Genomic DNA, 17,251 nt, shown 5'->3' on the forward strand with positions numbered 1-17,251 from the left:
CAGTAAAAGGTGGAAACCAGATATGGACTCCTTGCACACATGCCCTAGAGATATGCAACTGCACCTCACTGACGAGGCCCAAGAGAGGCCGAAACGTACGTCTGGGGTTTGTTGTTTGTCTTGTTCAGAGAAGAATTGCCTGGTATTTCGGTGCTGGACTGTCATTGGGCAGGATCAGACTGATATGCTACAGGATATTTTTTCTCTGTGAAAATGCATAGTGTGCAAAAAGAGACTGCATCCTGAGTGGCACTGGCCTTGTGGACAAACATAGAAGTTTTTCTAGTTATTGTTCTGTCTCAGTGTGTGCGTCTCTCTCTTTTCTTGTTTTAACGTAGAAAAGACAACAACATCTCTGTATGAGATTTTGCTAGTTGAAAAGATGACGCCTGAACCAAGATATCTAGAAAGGGCGCCACAGCAATTCCCTGGGTCACTGCCAAAAGGGCTCCTAGAACCTTTGTGAATATTCTGGGAGCTGTGGCAAGACCAAACGGAAGGGCAATAAACTGGAAATGCTTGTCCAGAAAGGCAAACCTTAGAAACTGGTGATGATCCCTGTGAATGGGAACGTGTAAATATGCGTCCTTCAGGTCTATGGTCGTCATGAACTGACCCTCCTGAACCATTGGAAGAATGGAACGAATAGTTTACATCTTGAAGGACGGAACCCTGAGGAACTTGTTGAGACACTTTAGATCTAAGATGGGACGAAAAGTTCCCTCTTTTTTGGGAACCACAAATAGATTTGAATAAAATCCTAGACCTTCCTCTAGAGGGACTGGTACAATAACGCCCAGGGAGGATATGTCCTTTACGCAATTTAAGAAGGCCTCCCTCTTTACCTGGTTTGAGGATAGTCTTGACAGGAGAAATCAGCCCCTTGGAGGGCAAGACTTAAATCCTATTTTGTAACCGTGGGATACTATGTCCACATCCCACGGATCTGGGACATCGCGTATCCAAGCCTGGCAAAAAAAAGAGCCTGATCCAAGATTGGATCCGGGGCGGACCCTTCATGCAGATTTAGAATCAGAGGAAGGCTTCTTATTTTGCTTTCCCTTATTCAGAGGCTGGCTGGATTTCCAAGTGGACCTGGATTGTTCAGGTTTGGAAGAAGAGGGGGAGGACTTTTGTTCCTTAAAGTTGCGAAAGGAACGAAAATGAGAAGTCTGTCGACCCCTAGGTCTATTCTTCTTGTCCTGAGGAAGGAAAGATCCCTTTCCTCCCGTAATCTCTGAAATGATTTCCGCCAGACCAGAACAGAATAAGGTTTTACCTTTATAAGGTAAAGCTAAAAGCTTGGCTTTTGAAAAGACATCAGCCGACCAAGATTTAACCACAGAGCTCTACGAACTAGGACAGTGAAGCTAGACATCTTAGCTCCCAGCCTAATTACCTACCTGCATGGCATCGCAGATAAAGGTATTGGCCAATTTAAGAGCCTTGATCTTATCTTGTATCTTCTCAATCGTAGTCTCCTCTGATGTGTTTCTGTCACTTGCAACCGTAGCAATACATGCCGCGGGTTGCCACTGTAATCCTTGATAGATGTACATCTTTTTTAACTAAGCCTCTAGCTTCTTATCCATGGGATCCTTAAAGGAACAACTATCCTCTATAGGAATGGTAGTTCTTTTAGCTAGAGTATAGATAGCTCCTTCTACTTTAGGCACAGTGCGCCATGAGTCACGAATGGAGTCAGCAACAGGAAATATCTTTTTAAAAACAGGGGAAGGGGAAAAAGGAACCCTGAGCTATAATTTCAGATATCTTGTCTGGAACAGGAAAAACATCCTCAGAAGAGGGAGAATCATAAACTTTGTTAAAGGGACAGTCTAGGCCAAAATAAACTTTCATGATTCAGATAGAGCATGTAATTTTAAACAATTTTCCAATTTACTTTTATCACCAATTTTGCTTTATTTTCTTGGTATTCTTAGTTGAAAGCTTAACCTAGGAGGTTCATATGCTAATTTCTTAGACCTTGAAGCCCACCTCTTTTAGATTGCATTTTAACAGTTTTTCACCACTAGAGGGTGTTAGTTCACGTATTTCATATAGATAACACTGTGCTCGTGCACGAGAAGTTATCTGTGAGCAGGCACTGATTGGCTAGACTGCAAGGCTGTCAAAACCACTGAAAAAAGGGTCAGTTTGCAGAGGCTTAGATACAAGATAATCACAGAGGTTAAAAGTATATTATTATAAATGTGTTAGTTATGCAAAACTGGGAAATGGGTAATAAAGGGATTATCTATCTTTTAAAACAATAAAAATTCTGGTGTAGACTGTCCCTTTAAGTTTAGAAGACTTTTTAGGATTGACAGCAACCAAAGGTTCAGAGTCATCCAAAATAGCTAGAACCTCCTTCAGTAGTCTTTACCCAAAGACGGGAAAACAGACAAAGCCGCGGATACTGCAGAAGTAATCTGAGCAGCAAAATCCCCAGGTAAATAAACACCCCCATTAGGTTGAGAGGACACAGACGAGTGCACAGTATGAGAAACAATTAAGGCTTGGCACTTTTGAGGAGAAAGCTAAGTGCATGTCACGCAAAGCATTATCCTGAGAGACACCTGGCTCAGAGGGGAGTACAATCTGGGCCTCTAAGCAAAGTAAGCATTTATCAAAAGAAGCAGAAGAATCCTGTTCTGTGTCCATAGCTAGAGAACTCAAATCCAACACATAAAATTAAAATACATTTTAAACAGACTTATATTAAACTAATGCAAAAAATCAAACTAAAAAAAAACAACCTCAGATTGCCTGAGGCTCCTACCGCTGTCAGCAATTCAATACCACCAGTCATTGGAAGTGAAAATTTGTCGAGTTCTGTTTTCCTGATGACAGAGAAGCTCTCCCCCTTAAAGACGATCCGATTGTCAAACTGACAAGCTGGCGCTCAAGACTGACTAAGCTCCGCTCTTGAAAAGCCTACAGAAGATCCGGGAGTCACGTGAGTGGACTGAGGAAATAAAAAATGCGCCACAGACTACAAGCGCGTGCTACTGTTAAAAAGAAAGCGAAAGTAAACAGAGCCCCAATGCTAAATGTTAAAACGGGCTTCATAATAACGGGGGGAAAGTTTAAAAAAAAAAAACTTCAATAACCCTTCAGCCAGTTAATAAAAAGGTTAAATTATAAGCACAGCTTCGATTTAACCCCATATCTCTCACAGAATCCCTTCATGAAATAAAGGAAAGCCTTCCCATACAAAATGCCGGTAACAAACTGCCCATAAAAGTACCCTTAAACTAAAAAAGGATAACTATGTCCCAGAAAGAAATCTACTTGAGGGTTAACCTCAGTACCTAGAAGGAAAAAGCACTTAACTGTGGATCCAGCTGCAGGGCTGATCACAGCTACTGAGGTGTGGCATGTACTTCTCTCCCTGTCATGGGCCTGTAGTAAAAGAAAGAACAGAGTAACCAACTCTGGCTTCCTGCAAAGGGGTAGCAAACTTGTTAGAAGTAAAGCAAAGACTACCTCACAACCTTCTTACTGCTAAAAGCCACCACTACTCTTACTAAAGAGATTGACGTAGACACAGCTAGACCCCAATCCTTGCTTGCAGGGAAAAGTACGCATAAAAGGATTAAATATCTTCAGACACCGCTTTGCTCATCCTCCATTGACAAAGGCAAAGAGAATGACTGACTGGGGATTATGGGTAAGGGAAGTTGGAAGTTACACTTAACAGCTTTGCTGGGGTGCTCTTTGCCTCCTGCTGGCCAGGAGTTGATTATCCCACTACTAATTGGAATGACGTTGTGGTCTCTCCATGCCATAGGAAAGAAATAGTAATTATTTTTTTTTATTTTTTTTAAATATGAACTAAAAAGTTTGGAGTTTCAGATTTGGGGATTTGTACCAATTTTTGGACATTCTAAGCTTCTGATTGGTGCACATAAGAAGCTTATATTGTGTGTATGTATAATAATCTTGCTATTGTACAAATGACTGAAATCTGAGTAATACTAAAATCTTCTTTATCATCTTTACAGTCCGGCAATCTGAATCTGGTCATTACAATGAAAAATCGTGCAAGGATCCAACTCCCAGCACAAGCAGTTTGAACAATAACACAAAGTCGCATGCACCTCTTGAGGTTGAGTCGACAGAAGTGAAGAAGGAATTCCTGGCTCAGGAGATCCGAGGCATTTTAGATGATTTGCAGCTGGATAGTAGAACTGATGTGCCAAAGCAGACACAAAAAAGAAGTCATAGTCCCACAAAAAGGAAGTCTGAAAAGGGATCTGTCCCAGAGGAGCAGCAAATATTATCAAAGAGGAGACATTATGATACAGAACAGGTACGGCTTTACATTCTGCGTCAGCAGGAAGAGAGAAAGAAGAGGCAGGCAGAGGAGAGAGAGGCGCATCGCTTGGCCGAGGAGCAGAAGAACAAGCGATTACAAGAGCTTTACCAGAAACAGAAAGAGGCTTTTTGTAAAACAAGAATAGCGAATACAATTCATCGTTTGCAAGTGACGGAAACACATCAGCCTGTCACCAATCAGATGTTGGAATCCAATACACACCCATCTATTGAAGCCCATGCCAGGTTGCTTCTGGGACATACCTGGTCAGAGCCAATTGCACAAGAAAAGCGGGTAAGTGCTTTAAATTCGCGTTGGTGTAACAATGTTTTAAAAAAGTGCTGTCGAAATCTGTTAAAAAAAATAATTAATAAATCTGAGCTTCCTATGGATGATTTGATATATGCAGGAGAAAATTACTTTACAGATCTAAAACTTTTTTTTTTATATCTGCATAGTACAGTACAGGCATACCTTGTTTTATTGCGCATCACAGATATTGCTCTTTTTGCAAATTGAAGGTTTATGGCAACCCTGTGTTGAGCAAGTCTATCAGTGCCATTTTTCCAACATATATATATATATATATATATATATATATATATATATATATATATATATATATATATATATATACACATATAAACACATAAATACACATATAAACACATAAATACACATGAATATACACATGAATATACATATACACATGAATACACATATATACACATATAAACACATAAATACACTTATATACACACATTTCTTCTGTTATGTGTGATCAGTCCACGGGTCATCATTACTTCTGGGATATAACTCCTCCCCAACAGGAAATGCAAGAGGATTCACCCAGCAGAGCTGATATAGCTCCTCCCCTCTACGTCAGTCCCAGTCATTCTCTTGCACCCAACGACTAGATAGGATGTGTGAGAGGACTATGGTGACTTCAATCAAAAGTTTGTTATTTTATAATAGCACCGGAGCGTGTTATTACTTCTCTGGCAGACTTTGAGGAAGAATCTACCAGAGTTTTTACTATGATTTTAACCGGAGTAGTTAAGATCATATTGCTGTTCTCGGCCATCTGAGGGAGGTAAAAGCTTCAGATCAGGGGACAGGGGCAGATGAATCTGCATTGAGGTATGTAGCAGCCAGCATTGGTAGCATAATGGTTAGCTGAACTACCTTGCAAGCAGAAGGTTTGTGGTTTGAATCCAGCTACTGCTCTTTGAATGTGCATGGAATTGATGAGAAAATCCTGCTATACCGTTATAATGACATGTATGTATACACTTCAGTATTCTGGGAATGGTACTTCACCGGAACTACTTTGTTAAAGGTCACTAATCTTTTTAATAAGTATTAATCATGTTAAACGTTTTTGCTGGAATGTAGAATCGTTTACACTGCTGAGGTACTGAGTAAATAAATGTTTGGGCTTTATTTTCCACTTGGCAGTAGTTTATTTTGAATTGTGACAGTTTCGTTTCTCTTCACTGCTGTGTGTGAGAGGGAGGGGCCGTTTTTGGCGCTCTTTGCTACGCATCAACAATTTCCAGTCAGCTATTATTTTTCCTGCATGATCCGGTTCATCTCTGACAGATCTCAGGGGTCTTCAAACTTCTTGAAGGGAGGTACATTCTCTCAGCAGAGCTGTGAGAATTTTTTATATTGACTGTGGATAAAGACGTTACTCAATAATTTTTATGTCAAATTTAGTTATGTTATCTTACTAATGGGAACAAAACCTTTGCTAAAAGTTGTGTTGTTTTAAAGTTGATGCTATAACTGTTCTCAGTTTATTATCTCAACTGTCATTTAATCATTAATCGTTTGAGTACCTCTTTGAGGCACAGTACGTTTTTGCTAAAAAAAAAAAAAAAGGATTATAACCAGGTTGCAAGTTATTGCTAGTGTGTTAAACATGTCTGACTCAGAGGATATCTGTGTCATTTGTTCCAATGCCAAGGTGGAGCCCAATAGAAATTTATGTACTAACTGTATTGATGCTACTTTAAATAAAAGTCAATCTGTACAATGTGAACAAATTTCACCAATCTGCGAGGGGAGAGTTATGCCGACTAACTCGCCTCACGCGGCAGTACCTGCATCTCCCGCCCGGGAGGTGCGTGATATTATGGCGCCTAGTACATCTGGGCGGCCATTACAGATAACATTACAAGATATGGCTACTGTTATGACTGAAGTTTTGTCTAAATTACCTGAGCTAAGAGGCAAGCGTGATCACTCTGGGGTGAGAACAGAGTGCGCTGACAATACTAGGGCCATGTCTGATACTGCGTCACAGCTTGCAGAGCATGAGGACGGAGAGCTTCATTCTGTGGGTGACGGTTCTGATCCAAACAGATTGGATTCAGATATTTCAAATTTTAAATTTAAATTGGAGAACCTCCGTGTATTACTAGGGGAGGTCTTAGCAGCTCTCAATGATTGTAACACCGTTGCAATACCAGAGAAACTATGTAGGTTGGATAAATACTTTGCGGTACCGGCGAGTACTGACGTTTTTCCTATACCTAAGAGATTAACTGAAATTGTTACTAAGGAGTGGGATAGACCCGGTGTGCCGTTCTCACCCCCTCCAATATTTAGAAAGATGTTTCCAATAGACGCCACCACTCGGGACTTATGGCAAACGGTCCCTAAGGTGGAGGGAGCAGTTTCTACTCTAGCTAAGCGTACCACTATCCCGGTGGAGGATAGCTGTGCCTTTTCAGATCCAATGGATAAAAAATTGGAGGGTTACCTTAAGAAAATGTTTGTTCAACAAGGTTTTATTTTGCAACCCCTTGCATGTATCGCGCCGATTACGGCTGCGGCAGCATTTTGGATTGAGTCTCTGGAAGAGAACCTTAGTTCATATACGCTAGACGACATTATGGACAGGCTTAGAGTCCTTAAACTAGCTAATTCATTCATTTCGGAGGCCGTAGTACATTTAACCAAACTTACGGCTAAGAACTCAGGATTCGCCATACAGGCACGTAGGGCACTGTGGCTAAAATCCTGGTCAGCTGATGTTACTTCTAAGTCCAAATTACTTAATATACCTTTCAAGGGGCAGTCCTTATTTGGGCCCGGTTTGAAAGAAATTATCGCTGACATTACAGGAGGTAAGGGCCACGCCCTACCTCAAGACAAAGCCAAAGCTAAGGCTAGACAGTCTAATTTTCGTCCCTTTCGGAATTTCAAAACAGGAGCAGCATCAACCTCCACTGCACCAAAACAGGAAGGAGCTGTTGCTCGTTACAGGCAAGGCTGGAAACCCAACCAGTCCTGGAACAAGGGCAAACAGGCCAGGAAACCTGCTGCTGCCCCAAAGACAGCATGAACCGAGAGCCCCCGATCCGGGACCGGATCTAGTGGGGGGCAGACTTTCTCTCTTCGCCCAGGCCTGGGCAAGAGATGTTCAGGATCCCTGGGCGCTAGAGATCATATCTCAGGGATACCTTCTAGATTTCAAATTATCTCCCCCAAGAGGGAGATTTCATCTGTCAAGATTGTCAACAAACCAGATAAAGAAAGAAGCGTTTCTACGCTGTGTACAAGACCTGTTATTAATGGGAGTGATCCATCCGGTTCCGCGGTCGGAACAAGGACAAGGGTTCTACTCAAACCTGTTTGTGGTTCCCAAAAAAGAGGGAACCTTCAGACCAATCTTAGATTTAAAGATTCTAAACAAATTCCTAAGAGTTCCATCGTTCAAAATGGAAACTATTCGGACAATCTTGCCCATGATCCAAAAGGGTCAGTACATGACCACAGTGGATTTAAAAGATGCTTACCTTCACATACCGATCCACAAAGATCATCACCGGTATCTACGGTTTGCCTTCCTAGACAGGCACTACCAGTTTGTAGCTCTTCCATTCGGATTGGCTACGGCCCCAAGAATCTTCACAAAGATTCTAGGTGCCCTCCTGGCGGTACTAAGACCGCGAGGGATTTCGGTAGCTCCGTATCTAGACGACATTCTAATACAGGCTTCAAGCTTTCAAACTGCCAAGTCTCATACAGAGTTAGTTCTGGCATTTCTAAGGTCGCATGGATGGAAAGTGAACGAAAAGAAGAGTTCTCTTTTTCCTCTCACAAGAGTTCCATTCTTGGGGACTCTTATAGATTCTGTAGAAATGAAGATTTACCTGACAGAGGACAGGTTAACAAAACTTCAAAATGCATGCCGTGTCCTTCATTCCATTCAACACCCGTCAGTAGCTCAATGCATGGAGGTGATCGGCTTAATGGTAGCGGCAATGGACATAGTACCTTTTGCACGCCTACACCTCAGACCGCTGCAATTATGCATGCTAAGTCAGTGGAATGGGGATTACTCAGATTTGTCCCCTACTCTGAATCTGAATCAAGAGACCAGAAATTCTCTTCTATGGTGGCTTCATCGGCCACACCTGTCCAGGGGGATGCCATTCAGCAGGCCAGACTGGACAATTGTAACAACAGACGCCAGCCTACTAGGTTGGGGCGCTGTCTGGAATTCTCTGAAGGCTCAGGGATTATGGAATCAGGAGGAGAGTCTCCTTCCAATAAACATTCTGGAATTGAGAGCAGTTCTCAATGCCCTTCTGGCTTGGCCCCAATTAACAACTTGGGGGTTCATCAGGTTTCAGTCGGACAATATCACGACTGTAGCTTACATCAACCATCAGGGAGGGACAAAAAGCTCCCTAGCAATGATGGAAGTATCAAAGATAATTCGATGGGCAGAGTCTCACTCTTGCCACCTGTCAGCAATCCACATCCCGGGAGTGGAGAACTGGGAGGCGGATTTCTTGAGTCGCCAGACTTTTCATCCGGGGGAGTGGGAACTTCATCCGGAGGTCTTTGCCCAAATACTTCGACGTTGGGGCAAACCAGAGATAGATCTCATGGCGTCTCGCCAGAACGCCAAACTTCCTCACTACGGGTCCAGATCCAGGGATCCGGGAGCGGTTCTGATAGATGCTTTGACAGCACCTTGGAACTTCGGGATGGCTTATGTGTTTCCACCCTTCCCGCTGCTTCCTCGATTGATTGCCAAAATCAAACAGGAGAGAGCATCAGTAATTCTAATAGCACCTGCATGGCCACGCAGGACTTGGTATGCAGATCTAGTGGACATGTCATCCTGTCCACCTTGGTCTCTACCTCTAAGACAGGACCTTCTGATACAGGGTCCGTTCAAACATCAAAATCTAACTTCTCTGAAACTGACTGCTTGGAAATTGAACGCTTGATTTTATCAAAACGTGGTTTTTCTGAGTCGGTTATTGATACCCTGATACAGGCTAGGAAGCCTGTTACCAGAAAGATTTACCATAAAATATGGCGTGAATACCTATACTGGTGTGAATCCAAACGTTACTCCTGGAGTAAGGTTAGGATCTCTAGGATCTTGTCCTTTCTACAAGAGGGCTTAGAAAAGGGTTTATCGGCTAGTTCATTAAAGGGACAGATTTCAGCTCTGTCCATCTTGTTACACAGGCGTCTGTCAGAAAATCCAGACGTCCAGGCCTTTTGTCAGGCTTTAGCTAGGATCAAGCCTGTGTTTAAAGCTGTTGCTCCACCATGGAGTTTAAACTTAGTTCTTAACGTTTTACAGGGTGTTCCGTTTGAACCCCTTCATTCCATTGATATAAAATTGTTATCTTGGAAAGTTCTGTTTTTAATGGCTATTTCCTCGGCTCGAAGAGTCTCTGAGTTATCAGCATTACATTGTGATTCTCCTTATCTGATTTTTCACTCAGACAAGGTAGTTCTGCGTACTAAACCTGGGTTCTTACCTAAGGTAGTTACTAACAGGAATATCAATCAAGAGATTGTTGTTCCATCCTTGTGTCCAAATCCTTCTTCAAAGAAGGAACGTCTTCTACACAATCTGGATGTAGTTCGTGCCCTCAAGTTCTACTTGCAGGCAACTAAAGAGTTTCGTCAAACTTCTTCCCTGTTTGTCGTTTATTCTGGTCAGAGGAGAGGTCAAAAAGCTTCTGCTACCTCTCTCTCTTTTTGGCTTCGTAACATAATACGTTTAGCCTATGAGACTGCTGGACAGCAGCCTCCTGAAAGAATTACAGCTCATTCCACTAGAGCTGTGGCTTCCACTTGGGCCTTTAAGAATGAGGCCTCTGTTGAACAGATTTGCAAGGCTGCAACTTGGTCTTCGCTTCATACTTTTTCCAAATTTTACAAATTTGACACTTTTGCTTCTTCGGAGGCTATTTTTGGGAGAAAGGTTCTTCAGGCAGTGGTTCCTTCTGTATAATGAGCCTGCCTATCCCTCCCGTCATCCGTGTACTTTTGCTTTGGTATTGGTATCCCAGAAGTAATGATGACCCGTGGACTGATCACACATAACAGAAGAAAACATAATTTATGCTTACCTGATAAATTCCTTTCTTCTGTTGTGTGATCAGTCCACGGCCCGCCCTGTTTTTAAGGCAGGTAAATATCTTTTAAATTATACTCCAGTCACCACTTCACCCTTGGTTACTCCTTTCTCGTTGATTCTTGGTCGAATGACTGGGACTGACGTAGAGGGGAGGAGCTATATCAGCTCTGCTGGGTGAATCCTCTTGCATTTCCTGTTGGGGAGGAGTTATATCCCAGAAGTAATGATGACCCGTGGACTGATCACACAACAGAAGAAAGGAATTTATCAGGTAAGCATAAATTATGTTATAAACACATAAATACACATGTATACACATGAATACACATATACACATGAATACACATATATACACATATAAACACATACATACACATGAATACACTTATATAAACACATACATACAAATATATACACATGAATACACATATATACACACATAAATACACATAAATACACATATATACACATATAAACACATAAATACACATATATACACATATACACACATATAAACACATAAATACACATATATATATATATATACACATAAACACATAAATACACATGAATACACTTATATACACACATATAAACACATACATACACATATATACACATGAATACACATATATACACATGAATACACATATATACACATGAATACACACATATATACACATATAAACACATACATACACATGAATACACTTATATAAACACATAAATACACATAAATACACATGAATACACACATATACACACATATATACACATATAAACACATAAATACACACATACACATAAATACACTCATACACACATATAAATACACATATATATATATATATATATATATATATATATATATATATATATATATATATATATATATACACACATATAAACACATAAATACACATGAATACACTTATATACACACATATAAACACATATATACACATGAATACACATGAATACACACATATAAACACATACACATAAATACACTTATATACACATGAATACACATATAAACACATATAAACACATAAATACACATGAATACACATATATAAACACATATAAACACATACACATGAATACACTTATATACACATATATAAACACATAAATACACATATATACACATGAATACACACATATATACACATATAAACACATACATACACATGAATACACTTATATACACACATATAAACATATATATATATATATATACACATGAATACACATATATACACATGAATACACATATATACACACATATATACACATAAATACACATATACACATGAATGCACAGGAATACACATATATATATATATATATATATACACATATATACACAAAAATACACATATATACACAAATATACACATGAATACACATATATATATATATATATATATATATATATATATACACACATATATACACACACATACACACACATACACACACATACACACATATATACACATATATACACATATATACACATGAATGCACAGGAATACACATATATGCACATATATATATATATATATATATATATATACATATACATATACACACAAAAATACACATATATACACAAATATACACATAAATACACATATATACACATGAATACACATATATATACACACATATATACACACACACAAACACACATACACACACACATATATACACATGAATACACATATACACATGAATGCACAGGAATACACATATATGCACATATATACACAAATATGCACATATATACACATATATATACACATAAATACACATATATACACATATATACACAAATATACACATATATATATATATATATATATATATATATATATATATATATATATACACACATATATACACACACACATATATACACACACACATATATACACAGGAATACACATATATACACATAAATAAATTTGTGCATATATCATGTATTATTGTTTTGTATTTTATTGTACCCTATTGTATCAATGCAATGTTTTGTGTACCCAGGACATACTTGAAAACGAGAGAAATCTCAATGTATCTTTCCTGGTAAAATATTTTATAAATAAATAAATAAATACACATATATACACATAAATACACATATATACACATAAATACACATATATATATACACACACACCTATATGTACACACCACCAGCAAAAAGATTCTGACTTACTGAAGGCTCAGATGATATTTAGCAATTTTTAGCAATAAAGTATTTTTTAATTACGGTATGTACATTGTTTTTTTTAGACATAATGCTATAGCACACTTAATAAACTACAGTATAGTTCAAAATAATCTAACTTTTATATGCACTGGGAATCAATAAAATGAGTGTGATTCACTTTATTGCTTTATTGTGGTTATCTGGAACCAAACCCGCAATATCTCTGAGGTACGCCTGTATATGTCAGCAGTTAAGCTCTACATTGTAAAATATCTGCATACAAAATAAATGTATTAAATGCTTTAAAAAAATAATTTTGCTTACAAAATTCACATTGTTTGTAGTACAGGGACATCCCAACCTTGTTTTCCTTTCTGTAGCCAATTAGCTCCTGCACTAATCAAGCAGTCGCACTGTAGCTTGATGCAGAGTTATGCTTCCGAAATCTCCAGTATGCACTTCAGTCTCTGTGGTAGTGGAAATTGTTAAATTGTAGGAAAACTCGCAAAATACAGTCCATTTTTTTAAAGGGACAGTCTAGTATAAATTAAACTTTCATTATTCAGATAGGACTTTTAATTTTAATCAACTTTCCAGTTTACTTTTATCATCAAATTTGCTTTTTTCTCTTGGTATTCTTAGTTTAAACTAAACCTAGGTAGGCTCATATGCTAATGTCTAAGCCTTTGAGGGCTGCCTCTTATCACAGGCTTTTTAAATCTCTTTTCAACACAGAGACAGAAAGTACACGTGGGCTATATAGATAACACTGTGTTCAGGCACAGGGGGTTATTTAAGATCTAGCACAAAACAATGCTAACTGCAAGACAATAGATAATAAACAGTCACAGTCATGTGATCAGGGGGCTGGAAGAAGGTTCCTAGATACAAGGTAATCACAGAGGTAAAAAGTACATTAATATAACTGTGTTTGTTATGCAAAGCTGAGGAATGAGTAATAAAGGGATTATCTATCTTTTAAAACAATAACAATTCTATGGTTGATTGTCCCTTTAACTATGCATAATAATTTTATGCCAAATCCAGTTTTGGGCTATATGTCCTTTTAAGTAATCGCACAATTCCTAAATGTTAGTTCTACCTCTTAAAGGTACAGTAAACTCAATCATGTTTCAGTTAGCGCATTCCAATGTAAACAACTTTCCAATTACCTTTGTTACCTTCGTTAATTTTGTTTTGTTTTATTGGTATGCAGTGGTGAAGAGTAGGCTGGAAGCTAGCAGATTAAATCTGGTGAAGCATATGTGCAGCGACCAATCGGCAGCTAGCTCCCAGTAGGGCATTGCTGCTCCTGAGCCTACCTACATATGCTCTTCAACAAAGGATACCAAGAGAAGAAAGCAAATTTGATATTGTAGCAAACTGGAACGTTGATTAAAATTGTATGTTCTATCTGAATCATAAAAGTTGAATGTTTACTTTACAGTCCCTTTAATCTGTCATATGTCATTTCATATGTATGTATGATGTATGTATGACGTATGTATGACGTCAACTGAAAGAATAAACAAGGGATCTGATAATAAAGGTTATACAAATAGTGTTTGTCTATGAACCTACAATTTAGAGCACAACTTTTTTTTATTTTTTGAAAATGCCGTTTCAGGATTGGTTTTATGTAACACCTCTTATTGCTGGGAATAGTTAAAGGGACAGTCAACCATAGAATTTTTATTGTTTTAAAATATAGATAATCCCTTTATTACTCATTCCCCAGCTTTGCATAACAAACACAGTTATAAAATGTACTTTTTACCTTTGTGATTACCTTGTATCTAGGAACCTTCTTCCAGCCCCCTGATCACATGACTGTGACTGTTTATTATCTATTGACTTGCATTTAGCATTGTGTTGTGCTAGATCTTAAATAACCCCCTGTGCCTGAACTCAGTGTTATCTATATGGCCCACGTGTACTTTCTGTCTCTTTGTGTTGAAAAGAGATTTAAAAAGCATGTGATAAGAGGCAGCCCTCAAAGGTTTAGAAATTAGCATATGAGCCTTACCTAGGTTTAGTTTCAACTAAGAATACCAAGAGAAAAAAGCAAATTTGATGATAAAAGTAAATTGGAAAGTTTATTAAAATTAAAAGTCCTATCTGAATAATGAAAGTTTAATTTATACTTGACTGTCCCTTTAACACAAGTTTACAGCAGATATGAAGGTTGTATGTTATGAGATAAAAGCATATAAGTCGTCATAATTTACAGAATATTCTGGTGATTGTCCTAAAGTTTCTGTTGTAGTTTAGTTGATCAAATCCAAAATAGTAAAAATGGATGCGAAAAACAAAAGTTTATATTGGGCGATTTCTTGTTAAGCCTTTTCCTTTACTTTGATGAGGCTCTAGTTGTTCGTCCTTGTTTTTATATATGGGTAGTGTATATAACCAATAAATAACTGCACTTCAAATTATCTCCGTACAAAATGCAATTTAAAAGCATTTCAACTGTTATTTCATTAGAAAATTTGCCATTGTTTTGCTGTCCAGGGACATACCACTTGAAAAGCCTTTTTGAATATGTTTATGCACTACAGCCTTTCTTGTGGGAAGGAAAATTACAGGAATAGCAGGCAAAAAAAAAATTGCTTTACCATTTGCAATAAAACATTTTATGAAGAAATAAAGTTTGACATGAATATAGCTTTTCAATTTTACATTTTGTTCCTTTCTAAGCCTTTATATCAGCCCTCTGGTGAATCTGACAAGGAGAACAAAGGTCAGGAGCGTTCCCTCAGCGCCTCTTCCAGCAGTGATTTGTCCCTCTCAGAGCCACTTCTCAGGTGAGGATCCAGTTACCCTATATTCCATTTCCTGTCTACACTTGTATTCTTTCTGCCTGGTCATGTTAAATAGAATGTGAGCTGTGTATAACTTGTTAAAACAATCAGTGGCTTTTAATACGTTGTTAAAAATTAGCCAGCATGAAGAATGTCACCGCTTGTTCATCCATCTTTCCTAAACATTGTAGCTAATTCTAATTAAAAAGAGAACCTGCGTACAACTTCTAATCTTAAAGGGACACTTAAAGTGATGTTAAATTTCAGACTTTAAGAATGTTGCAATGAAAAATATATTAGTGTACAAGCAAAACCACATAATTTTTTTTTTTTAAGTGTATATATATATATTTTTATATAATACGATTTATAATCCTACTTGGTATCTTCTGTTCCTCCGCCCCCATTCATTTCCTCTTCTGGCTGGGCAGTGACATAGAGAGCAGTCCCATCCACTCTCTACATAGGCTTCCTAAAGGCTTTCAAAGGGCTGGACTTTAAGAATGTCACATGACACACACACTGGTTGGATGTTCACTGGAGAATAGTCATCCCAATGGACTGGCATAACATTGTAATAGAAGCATTACTTTAGGCACAGATTAAAAAAAAATAAAAAAAAAAATACACAAATACTTATTTATTGCAAAGATTACACATGTAAGGCATTTCATTAGCTAAGGTTTACTATCACTTTAAGCCAAAATGATCCCCCCCCCCTTAATGTGTTTCAAATTACTTGTTATACCTACTACAGAGTATTAAATGTATGGGGAATTGTTACTTCATATTTATTTCGGTATTTGAAATATCTTTTATTTTTAAACCATCATCTGGTACATGCCCATAACAATGGACTGGGCCTGCAAAGTATTTAAGTATTGAAATGCTTATTATGTTAGGGGGGGTGGATTAAACACAAGCAGCTATTTCACATACAAAATCTTTTTTTCTCCTACCCCCACTAGGAAATTAATCATTGGTATTGTATGCTATTTACATAGTTTTCTAAAGAGAAACATATTATTACTAATATTTTCAGTGTAGGGAATGCAACAGGCAAAAGTCACTTTATCAAATAACAAATAAAGGTAAGTTAGCCGTTTGCAAACAAATATACTCTAGCAGGTAAAATGGACCATTGGGAACACATTAAACGGGAGAAAGTTGTAGAATACAATGGGCTTTTTTTTTAACTTTCACGATTCAGATAGACCATTATTATTATTATTATCGGTTATTTGTAGAGCGCCAACAGATTCCACAGCGCTACCATGATGTTTCAAGAGACTTTCCAGTTGTACTTCTATAATCAAATTGTTCTCACTTTCTGAGACACCAGCTACTGCTGAGCATGTGTAGAAGTTCAGTGTTTACTAGGCATGTGCATTCGGGGGTTTTGTCAGGAAACAAATGCAGAAGACAGCGGCCGCCAGCAGAATTTGGCAATTTTTGGAGCTGGATTTCTTCTTCTGGAAGTGCAACACACTAAGATCTGGATTTGCACG

At 38.1% G+C, this 17,251-nt stretch overlaps 1 protein-coding gene across 6 annotated transcripts in view; it reads left to right on the plus strand.

The window, feature by feature from the left end:
* Positions 1-17,251, plus strand: part of CEP350 (centrosomal protein 350) — a 101,413-nt gene that overhangs the window by 23,319 nt on the left and 60,843 nt on the right. For all 6 annotated transcript variants that reach the window (XM_053693935.1, XM_053693940.1, XM_053693937.1 and 3 more), the window contains 2 exons: positions 4,008-4,615; positions 15,640-15,746. In XM_053693935.1, the coding sequence (XP_053549910.1) occupies positions 4,008-4,615; positions 15,640-15,746 (715 nt within the window). The remainder of the gene's footprint in view (positions 1-4,007; positions 4,616-15,639; positions 15,747-17,251) is intronic.

The sequence above is a fragment of the Bombina bombina genome, chromosome 10, assembly GCF_027579735.1.
Source record: "Bombina bombina isolate aBomBom1 chromosome 10, aBomBom1.pri, whole genome shotgun sequence".
In the NCBI taxonomy this organism is placed as follows: Eukaryota; Metazoa; Chordata; class Amphibia; order Anura; family Bombinatoridae; genus Bombina; species Bombina bombina.